The sequence below is a fragment of the Tiliqua scincoides genome, chromosome 9 (assembly GCF_035046505.1).
Source record: "Tiliqua scincoides isolate rTilSci1 chromosome 9, rTilSci1.hap2, whole genome shotgun sequence".
Lineage (NCBI taxonomy): Eukaryota > Metazoa > Chordata > Lepidosauria > Squamata > Scincidae > Tiliqua > Tiliqua scincoides.
In genome coordinates, this window is record NC_089829.1 from 27560451 (window position 1) to 27572489 (window position 12039).

At 42.3% G+C, this 12039-nt stretch overlaps 1 protein-coding gene across 1 annotated transcript in view; it reads right to left on the bottom strand.

Annotated features, from left to right (window-relative positions):
• The window catches only part of CDH13 (cadherin 13), a 532075-nt gene extending 522842 nt beyond the window's left edge, over nucleotides 1-9233 (bottom strand). The window contains 1 exon segment of the mRNA XM_066637955.1: nucleotides 9092-9233. Within this exon segment, the coding sequence (XP_066494052.1) occupies nucleotides 9092-9233 (142 nt within the window).
• Between the last annotated feature and the right edge of the window lie 2806 nt (nucleotides 9234-12039).

Sequence of the window (12039 nt, forward strand, 5' to 3'; positions counted from 1 at the left end):
CATTTGTATTATGAATGTTCTTTGTGTTTAATGCGAAGCCATCAGGGAACGTTCTTTGCTGTGTCAGCTAGTTGTGTTTACACAATTTGTATCTCCCAAAATGAGTTGCTCTAGTAACAGATGTTCTTCAGAGGGCCCCGGCCATCAAGCTTACAAAGAAATGCAACTTTGTGGAAGAATACAAAGGAGACACCTTTAAGCACTTGTGATTAATCAGTTAATAAATCCCACACACTGCAAGTAAATTAAGCTAGGAGCACCAGGGCAATGTATGGGTTGGGGAGGAAATTCTTCATTAACATCCAGCCAATGCTAGAAGAGCCAGCTGCCAATGGACAGACAAAACTCCCAGTCTTGAAGTACAGCAAGCTCTGAAAACGCAATCCATCACGTAAAAGACAGAAGAGGTCAGCCATTAATTAACATCCAAATTAAAGCTTTTCAAGTAAGGGTCACAACTGCCTTTGTTGTGACATTTAAATCACTGGCAACGGACTTCCTAACTTTGCATGTGAAACACGCCCTCCCAACACTTTTTGTTAATTGCCTTCATTTTTCATGTGTACCGTTTGATTTATTGCCAATTTAAAAAAAACACCCTCAAAAGCCACAACTCATGTATGTTAAGGAAAAACATGATTAATGCAGCACAATTACATTTGCACATGTAACAGGATTGCTGGAGAACTTTCTATCATCCCAAAATGATGGAGGACTGCTGGCTGATAAAACTGGTCAGCCCGGTGAAGTTACCAAAGCAGAGAGACGTGAACACCCCAAAAAATCACAATACTGTACTTAAAGAAAAAGAATTACTGTTTGCTGGATGTCAAACAGCATCTTACCAACTTCAGAATAATTGATGCAATTAGGTTTTATTGGCAGGAGGGCCACTTTAGCAAACAGGCGGACACTGGGAAGACAAAGGGTTAAGGCTCCCCCTCCTAATCAGGGCTCTGCACAGTTATTGACATTTCAAAAGCCAGGCACATCTGGGCCAAATCACACAGTAGGCATAGAATCTTGCCCTTTGGACACAGAACAGCCTTGCAACCAAGGTTTGCCTTGCAAATACACATACTGTTGGTTGATCAGTGCTACAGTCTCAGCATTGGGTGGAAGCAACGTAGAAAAGCAGGACTTCAATATGTAGGGATGCCAGTGAACAGCAGTCCCAGATAAAGAACTACAGTGGCCTCTGGAGCCTATGCAACTGATTGGGGCCGTCTGATCATTTGACGCCCCTGACTAGGAGGTTTATTTAATTTTGTTATACTATGACCTCAAAAGGGGAATCCCAAAGTGGCTAAGATTCACCACAAGGGCATAATCAATCAAAGAAAAACCACCACCACCCCAATAGTGGCAATCAAAAATCAAGAAATGGCAACATTTTCCAAACTTGTTAGGTCCAAAGACCTAACAAAAAGCATGTCAGGACAATACTGAAGACTCAGAAAGGGTGAACCATCTGGATATCCCAGGGCAGGAAGTTTGTGGCCTGACTGCCACCATAGAAAGGCCCAATCCTGTGTACCCACCAGATGAAGATGGAGCAAGACCTTCTCTAAAAAAACCAAAATGTGGAGACCTGTTCACCTGGGCAGAGGTGGTAATTGAAATTTCTAGGCTGCAAGCTGTTTAGGACTTCTACTGACACAACACTTTGGTTAAGCAGACCTGGTGCCCAAGCCCCCAAGTTGTAATTTAAGCCCCATTGTACCTGACACAGACATCTATGCCATAATGATTAACATACAGAATGAACAGAGAGTTATCCAAACACTGTATCAGGCCCCTGAGAGCTGGGTTCCAGGATCCCAAGGCATTTGGTTGTAAATCCAAATGGGTCAGAAGGAGGTTTGCAGCTCAGAACAGGCAAGGACAGAGTTCCAGAGCAGCAAGGATGAATCAGAGGTCCAGAAACAGGTGTCAAAATGCCAGGCAGGGATCAAGACATCATGCAGCAACTAGACCCAAGCCTTCACACAAGAGGTAAGTTGCTCAGTCTGAAGAGATGGCTTTATAAGGTATGATGGGCAGGGATTGGTCCTTTAGGGGGAGGGGGGTCAGCTGACTGATGTTCAAATATTATAGTCTAGGTTAGCAAACCTTGGCCCGCTGGTTGGCTCCAGCTCCAGGAAGAAGCCTTTCCCGTCCTGCACAGTGATTTCCATTCCACTCTGCTTCCCCTTATCTTTCAAGCTGATCTTGTCCGAAAGTTGCACCAGGCAGCCACTTCTGCTGCCTGTAGCAGCTGGCTCTGTAATCCAATTTTGGGGCAGAAGTGGCTGCCCAGGGTGACTTTCTGACATGCTCAGCTGGAAAGATAAGAGGCAGCAAGGCATAACAGAAACTGCTGTGCAGGACAGGGAAGACTTCTTCTCAACGCAGTGGTCCGCTGTTTTGAGACCTCTGGTCTAGAAGGTGCCCCCAAACCACAGAATGCAGTCTACCAGGCTTGCATTTGATATAGCTACAAGTTAATAGTTGCCAGCTTGGAGACATCCAAAAACTTTGAGATTTCCAAGGCAGGGCCTGGTGATGTCACCAATCTTTCAACTCTTGAAAAAAGGAAGAAAAAGGTCAGATACTGGGGCACAGCCTGCTTGCAAAGAGGCAGAGCCAAGTTTGCCTCCAAAAGAGGCTGAGATTAATAACCCATTTTTGTCTGGTCCTCAGGTGCACACGTCTGGTCCCTGCTGCACATATGCAGCCTTGGGCAGAAATGGCTTTTAAACTTCACTGTCTTTCCACCTCAGAAAATAGATAAAAGCCAGAGAAACATGGTAATTTTTTGTTGTTGTTGCAAACTGGCCATCCTATAGGTAAGGTATCTGAGCTTTTCAGCTAGGAATGTTGGCTTATGAATATTTCTTCACCCTGAACCCTGGCGGCTTGCACACTGGTCCATCACCATGGGATGGAGGAAGGCCAGAGCACAAAAACCCACAGTTGCTCAATGAAAACTGGAATTAAGATGCTATATACTTGTCATCAAACAGCAAGAGGATGTTTCTAAACTGCAAAGAAGTCTTTCCCCAATACTCTCATGAGCTGTGCAGATTTAAGATGCTGAGATGGAGGCAGGGATTTGCCAACTTCTAGGGTCTAGAGCCTAGTTTTTTTGTTTTGATTTGTTTTGTTGCAGTATCTAAGAGAGACGAAAGCAGCCAAGAGAAACCAGCACATGCAGAAATGTTTCCACTGCAGCTACATGAAACTGCCTGCTGTGCCCCATTTTTCCTTGTCATCCAAAAACCTCTTGAGATCACAGGTACAATTTCAGGGAGAAATTCAGAAATTGAGGTAGAGAAGAATTACTGCAAAACTAAGATACTGTGATGGGTCAGGTCAGCTCCTACTAGGTAAGTCACAAACCAAATCTTTCTTTCACGGCACCAGGTGTTAGGGGGGAAGAGGTCATAATTATCCAACCATCCAAAACTTTCTCCGCAGATTATAACTGAAATTGGACAGAGAGAGCATTGGTTAGATTATCTCAAACTTGGGCATCGCGAATTCAGATCCAGGTTTGTTTAGGTAGCTCACTAGGTTGCCTTGCGCAAGTAACTAGAAACCTATTTGCACATTATGTGGTACAAAAATCCAAAACTGGATTTTTAAAAACTCAAAACTGACGAATGAGACTGGTTGTTCTGAGGGCCAATGAAGTGTTGTTATGACACAGCAGGGAACCAATAAGGTGTTAGTATGAGTCAGCTCTCATTTCCATGTATCAGAGTTAAAACTGGAACTCTTATTCAATTGTGTGGGTGCCATCAAGTTGACCAGTTTTTTGTTTTTTTTTGGGGGGGGGGGGTGGTGGTGGTTAGTGATTATATTAGCCATATATCAGCCATATACTAGATGGCACTAATGATTTGTTGGGTAACCTGTACTGTTATATATTAAAATAAATAAATGAAGTTAATGGGAATTAGAGCAACCCTAGCGATACCCCTGCATTTAAGTTGTGTGTATGATATTGAGATTTACTCTGTATGGTCTGGAACAGGAGGAGGTCCATCTCAGGGGTGATGCAATTAGCTTCCACACCAGGTGATGCAAACTCTAGTGATGCCTCTGGCCTAATCCAAGCAAGACAGAACAACCAAGTTGATGCAGACATTACTAGAAATTCAGTTTCATCATCTACCACTCCATAAAGAGAAGACATTTTATTGGGGACTTCTCCAGGATCCACATAGATTAGTCACCAACATGTACCTTCCCCCCCCCCCCCAGTTCTAAACCCTGAATCTAACTTTGTTAGTTTACTTTATTTTGCAGTGGAAGGTATTTTTAAAAGTTTGCTGAGTGTGTGGAACAAGTTTGTTTTATTGCTCCAGCCTGCATGCAAATAAAAAGAAACAAATGCCTCTTTGCTTTGGCCTCTCTCTTTTCTCTTCCGTTCATAAGTTTCATGTATAATGAACATGATGGTGTTTACAGCTAACTAGTAAATACATAAAAAGCAGCTATAACCCTGCTGCTTAATTACTGGAGGAAACAGTGGCAATGGAACATGCTGCATGTTTCTGTTTAATTTAAAAAGATCAGGAGACGAGGGGGTGTGAGGAAGAACCACACTCTGACAAAATGTGATTGTTTCCTTTGCTCTTCAGCTGGAAATTAAAAGTACTTGGTCTATTGGAACTACAAAAGCAATCACCGTTAGACTTACTTTGCATATTTGTTCTATTAATTTACATACTCATGGTGGGCTGCACAGAAAGATACAATTGCTAAATTACATTGTTCTTGAGTAATGGCGACATTATAAAAAAGTGCTCAGTGTAGTCAAACCGACAGTAAAAAATGTTGATGATTTTGCTGAAAAACCTCTGGCTGAGGGCACTTCTGGCTAAAGCCACCGTTAGGTTTGCAACTGCTTGCCCCACCCATACAGTTCAAATCAGGACAGAACAGTGTTTTTCAAATTTGTACTCCACTGTACCACTTCACATAGACCACTTATTTGAAGTACCCCCAGAAGTAACTGGTGATGACATCATTGCCAGTTACTTCTGAGTTGGGAGGCTAGGTGCCCTTTGACCTTCACCAGTAAGAGGCTCAGGGTGGACAGGAGGGCTCTTACGAGCATGGAAAAGCATGCTTTGTAGGTCTGCCTAACAAGCTGAGCCTCCTACTACTATTTGCTGTGTTGCGTTCCTAGTCTTGCTGCTGGGTGGTAGGTGTCCAGGGGTTCCGTGAGTATTATCAGACACCATTTCAAGTACCACTGTGGTACCCATACCACTGGTTGAGAAACACTGGGATGTCGCTGTGGCTGAACCATCCAATGAGACAGGCCAGTCATATTCCTGTTGTAAAAATGTGTAGCTAGCACAGCTGGCCCACCCACGAGGCAGTGCAAAGTGACTGTTTCAGGTGGCAGACGAGCTAGAGGTCACCCCATGGTCATCCCAAGACTGTCTGTTGGGCCACTTGGCTTGTGGGCCAAGTGTGGCGGTTCTCAGTTCTCGTCTTGTCCAAGCAACAAGATGTGCTACTCTATGCTGGCTGGGTAGGTGGGAATCTGCACAGGGACAAGGAGGGAGAAAACAAAACCCTCCCACTTATCTATATTTCTCTCCCCACAACAGCTTTTGTAAAAAGAAATCGATATTAGGGGTTTCAGTCGTCAAGCCCCCACATTGTTTCTAGTTTCTTCCCAATTACAACAGGTGGGATATGAAGCTCAGTTAGTGTAAAGTTAGTGTAGCCCACTCTTCTCAAAATTCTCAATAGCTACAGTTGACAGCCGCTCTTTTCCCACTTCTCTCCTGCCCCACTGTTTTTGCTTTGATCACTAATTGTTTCTCTGTTTCGTTTTGCCTTGATTCATCCCAACCAATTAAGGATCACGTATTGAGCACAATACAGTCACTGAAGCCATTCAGATTTAATGATAAATTATTATGGAAATAAAACCAAAACAGAGTGAGGGGAAAGGCTGACTTATCACATAAGTGAGCCTAGTCAATCATGATCATTCTAAGATCTGAACTACTTCCTGGCCTTTTTACAATGATCCGCTTACAAGTAACCACATCGGAGAAGGGTCTTCAGTTTCTAAAATAAAGTTCTGCATCCCAAAGATCGAAAACTGTCATGGACATAGATATATATACCCCAAATCCATCTCTTCATTACCTAGAAGTGATACATGAAAATGGCTTCTCTGATCCTCTCCTGTCAAGTTACCATGTGGCACAATGGACTACCACGTTATTTGTCCAGGGCTACCAAGAGTGTACTCATTAAGTGAACGGAACTGGGACCTACAACTTCTGATCTGATTAAATTATCTAGAACTGTGCACTGACAATCCTCTGTTGTCGTGCATGGTATATCAAGCCAATTTTGTCTCTTTGATTATTAGAACTGCCTCCGAGACAAAGAACAGCAGCCTTTCCTCCTCTCTCTCCTGACTAATATTAATAATTGTGTCTTAATTATTGTGTCAGTTTCACACCAGTGCAATTTGCTGGGTCATCACAGATCGTGCAATCAAATGTGGCTGAAACAGCTTGTCCTTTCTTTACTGCTGCACAGAGAGACAAGAAAAATCAGCAAGACATGATCAGGCTGCATTTGCTGTGTCCAGCGACAAAGGCAAGACAGAGGCTATTTTTGCCAGGATGAATTAAACATGTGAACATTGCGCACCTTTGAGACCAAAACATCCTCAACAATCTGGCCAGTATGCCTACTCAAACTCTGTCTCTCTCTTTCACACACACACACACACACACACACACACACACACACACACAGAAAGTTCTCCTCTCCCCCCCCCCCCCAGGTTTAATCAGCTTTATGGAATATGAATGTATTCCCCCCGTAGCTACCCTCAACATTCAGTCTTTTATGGACCTCCAAAGCAGGGGTTTTTTTTGTTTTTAAATAGTAGAGTTAAAAGCAATTCAGTTGAGCAAGTTATAGACTAGACTAGAAGCATAAATAATCTTACTTCTTACAAAGTTTGTAAGCTTGTGTCAGGGCTACATGACTTCAGATTTTTAAAAATCTCAGGAAATTAGCTTGTCAGGCATAAAACTATGGCAGAGCCCTTCCCCTTGACATCTAGTCTTTTTGTTGTTGTTGTTAGACTGTAGGGGTTTGTTGATTTGTACATAGGAGTATGCAATAATGAAGCATATGACCCTCCCATCCCACACAGAAAGAGCTTGAAGTGATACGCTCTAGACACAGGTGTACTACTTCCCTGAGAAGCAAACAGCACAACAGAGGACCTTTAACTTGTTCCCATGATTTCAAAAACCTGATGAATAAAAATGTCTACAATGATTTTCTTAACATTCCAAATGAACCTCTATTGCAATGGTTGGAGCCAAACACTGTTTCACATTACAGTGGATTCTCCCCTCTTTTATCACCAATCTGCATTTTATCAAGATTTGCCTGATCAAAAATTATACTTAAAAAGGTTATTCAACTAAACTGCATCAAACAGCAGAGAGCTCTGAAAGCATGATGTTCAGATATAATGGATATCGCCTTTAAGAAAAGGATACTAGGGAACGTCACACTGGAACAGGTTGTTTTTTCTTTTTTTAAACAATATGAACATTCGGAAACCCAAACATGGGAATGAGCAGGCAGAAGAGGCTGCTTCCAACATACCTGCAAGGATCAGATAGGCATAAATGTATCTAAACATCAAACAAACAAAACAAAGATGTCCAAGACAGAGTGAACAATGGAGACTTGGTTAGCAGAGTTCAATCTCCTATGAAGGAAACAGGCACTGTAAATCAGTGGAAATCAGAGAACTTCTTTGGCTTCCTTCCATGTTTCTTATGGAACAGAAACCTTTGGGGAGTCACAATCTCTTGAAATATGTGGATCCTGGCTCCATTGAACAACAGTAGTATTAGCAATCCTTCATGACCCCAGCATTGCACCAAATGGGCAACAAAGAAGACTGGGAGAGAGTTTTATACTGTTCCTTCTGAGTGAAAGAGGATACATATAGAAAACTGAGAGTGCAAAGGTTTCAGTGATTAAGTTGTTCATCCCTTAGAAACTGTTCATAGTACAAGGATTGTGTCACACACTTTTGAGAACAACAGACAATTGTATTAGCAACCACAATGCCCTGTCACAAATTCCAACTTTTTTCTGCAGCGGAGCCCTAATGGTGTACGTGATTCCTCTGGAAATAATACAACCAACATCACATCTAGTCAATGACTTTCCTCTGCTCTGAGACAATTTGCACCTGGGTGGACTAGACCCAAGCCATGAATGCTCAACTTTGGAAATGCAACCCTTTATCAATTGCTAACAAACTAACAACATAGTGAATTGTGACAGTATGAGCTTTCCATTCTGTTCCCTTGGCACCTGGATGAAAACAACTCAAGACAAAAAGCACCATTAAGACTTTATGGCCCATTTGGCCTTATCTCATCTGCCTGCCAAGCTCAGAAAGTGTCTTCCACCAGTTCCAGCCTTTTAATTCAACATCTGTCCACTGGAAGTGGGATGTAGTCATTCAATTTATTCATACTCCCACTAGAAGTAGTCTTTGGCCACCAGAGACTAGAATTCAAGGGGAATGAAAACTTCTGAATACAACAAAAATCTTGGATCAGATCCCAGAGTTTGAAATGCACCGGAAACATTATGTGTGCAAATTTCAAGACATATAGTCTACTGCCAGTCAAAGTCTCATCATAGCCACTTATGACCTGAGCAAAACAGAGAGACAAATTCAAGGGCTAAGTCTTTCTGGGAAGAGGGCCCAGAATAATTCCTAAAATTCATGTAAATATTCAAGTCAACCACTGATTAAAGGACATGATTTTATAATACACAGAAAAAGAAATACACAGAAAATGTCAGAGCCTGTATAGCTATAAGATCATGGAAAACATTTTTTTAAATTTTTTTTTAAAAAAATCACTGTACCATATAATACAGGTAGAAAGCACACCAGGGAGCTTCTTATAAAGACAATAAATTTTCTGATATATTCCAGATGTAATGGGAGCACCCAGACTGTGCTTAATACAATTTTTTCCCCACAAAAAATGACATGAAAAATAAGATTTCTTACAATTCAGAATTGGCTGGCCTGCCGTGAATGCCAACGGGTGTTCAATATGAAAAACCTTTTGTTGGAATCCAGGAATGCATTCTAAATCTTCTGCGAGCACAAGCAGCAGCACCTAAGAAAACAAAGAAAAGGAACTTTTCATATCTGCTTGTTCAATGCTCAAACTGGCTTGTGCAAATGATAGCAGCTTCAGATTCAACCTTCAGGAGATTAAAAACAGACCCTCACATCACACCTTTCTTTTTAAAATTTGGTAGTTGCCATCTTAGAATATAAAATTACATTCTGTACAAATGGAAAGAGAGGAAGAGACACATGTTCCCCGTACAGTCAAATACAATGCAGGTAGTGAGCGTACGTCAAAAAAGGGCGTTGAGGGCCTTCCTCTTTGGGAATAACTATTCAAGGGGGAATGTACTTTTTGTAACCTGATGTCTTCAGAGCTTGTGCCATTTCCAGGACATGGAAGTTCAATTCCTAGAGAAGCGATTTCTGGGAAATGAAACTGTAGATACTTCCAACTTACAAAACTGTCTAAGTCAAGTCTGTGGGACAGAGTGCAAGCATGGACAATCTGTTAACTAAGGACTGTTCTAAGAGACATATGGTCACCACCAACCTAGTCTCTAGTAAAAGGGGTAATGAGATGCGGGCATCATTGCCCTTAGAATAGCCCCCCTTTGCGGCCAGCAGCCAGTGAGGCAGTGGAGGTAAGGAAAGTGTTGAATGTTGTGATGTCTTGTTGCTTTCTTCATCTGAGTATGCTGATGTCATGTTGTTGTGGAAGACACTGCAGGGTCCTCTTTGATGGAACATACAGAGTTGCCCCTGCATGAAGAATTACAAGACTTGTAATGCTGTCTTTATACCATGAGGTCTCCTCCCTTTTCTTTTTTAAATATATTGTGCAACATGGATTCCCTCCTAATATGCAAATTGGTCATATTGAACCCAAAACATTGAACCCAATACTGGGCCAGACACTTGCTAAATCGTAGTTCAGAGCTTCTCAATCTTTTTGCAACCAGGACCCACTTTGTCAGCTGAAGCAGCCATGTCATGCTCCAGAATGCCATGCAGTTCCAGGGTAGCACTGGTGCATGACCCACTTCATTGACTATGTCATGTCCCAGAATGCCTTGCAGCTTCTGTGTAGCACCAGCATGTGACCCACTAAAAATCAGGTCACTACACACAGCTTGACACCCCTGTCCTAGATGGTTCCCATCTCTTTGGGTACTATCTAAAAGCATATCCATAAGCAGGACTCATCCTGAATACCTATCAATTTTTTTCATCATTTTTGTTTCTTTTTTGCTATCCAAAAACCAGATCCGTTACAAAAACAAGTAATCCCCGACTTGCTAAAGGTGGTACTGGAGAGTTCAGTTGGGATATCTTGCCTGGATTCCATATCTTAAAACTAGGTCCAAGCAACTTCTAACCTACTAAACTGAACAAGCTGCAATGTGACCAGCCCGACTCATTATAATCCCCTTGTTTTTTCAATCCTACACAGCTAACAAAAACAGTGGATTTTATTGGTAGCCATGTTGCAAAGCTGTATTTAACTTTTTAGAAATTTGAGGCATCTTCACCAAAATTGTTTGACTTCCCTTGTAAGCTCTCAGCTGCTTCTTCTTGGGAGGAACCCTGAAATTCAAGATGAATAACACTCCCTCCCCCCAAAAAATTTTCAGTGCCAAAGTTAAAAGAAGAACCTGAAGCTGCCTTATCAAACCTCAAACCTTACCTTGCCTTACTCAAACCTCTTGTCCAGACGTGTAGTCTGACAGTGACTCTCCAGAGTTCTCGAGCTGTTCCCCCCCATCCTGTTACCAGAGGTCTTTTAAACCAGAAGGGCCAGGGTTTAACCCAGAACCTCAGGAGCCTCAGATAAGTGTAGAGCACATGACCTGCATAAGGAAGGTCCCAGTTTCAATCCCTGCAAGCATTTTAAGACTATAGGTCTGAACCTGAAAGGTCTTTTACCAGTCAGTGTACCGTATAATAAGTTAGAAGACCCAGTGGTCTGACTTGATATAAGGCAGCTTCCAGTGCCACCTACAACCTCCTGCATGCAAAGCACACCTTTTCCTGCCAAACTGCAACTTTTTGCACCTTATGCAGCAAGAGAGCAAAATACTTTAAGAGACCCGCCATGGGATGTAGGGTGGATGCCTTTTCCACATAGCAGTGCTTTTAATGATGACATCATAGCAGGACCACTAAAGTGGCCAAGCCCCCATTCTACAGAATACAGTACAGAATGCAATCTCTAGCCCTAAATTATGCAGGCTTTTTACTGCGCACACTTTTTATTGCTTAGGCTTCGAGAATACGAGAAAAAATGCAGCTTTCAAGTGGACAAACTACTACTTTCCCTCTTCAGCTCTGGCCTCAATTTGTCCAGCTCCTGCCATCATTTGCAAGATGTTTACTTGGAGGAGGACTGAAAATGAAATGTTTGCATCACACTGGAGGTGACTCTGAAGGTGAGAGTTAAATACAGTTTGTGTCACCCATCTTGTGAGCTCACTGACATGCCTTGTCTCCGTTTGTGCACCAGGCCATGGGAAGGGGGGGATAAAAGCAGAATTTGCCAAAAACTCACAACGTGTCAATGTCAGGTTCCAAAGGTCTGCACGATGGCCCCAAATGCAGCCCAAACCCTACAAGGTTATTTTCCGAAGTTGTTTTAAGCCATTTCTGACCAATGTTATATATATGCAACATGGACCAAATGTGTACACCTGTAGGCCGGGCAAAAATAGGTTAAACAGAACACCTGACAGGTGACAGAAATATAGAAAAAGGAATAATCCAAAGCCCATAAATGCTCGCAACATTTAACAGATGGGAAGAACAGGTTTGCAACACCCTATTTGCTCAGCCAAAAGCACCCACCACTTTCCCATCAATACATACTGTTACATATTGCTGAAGAT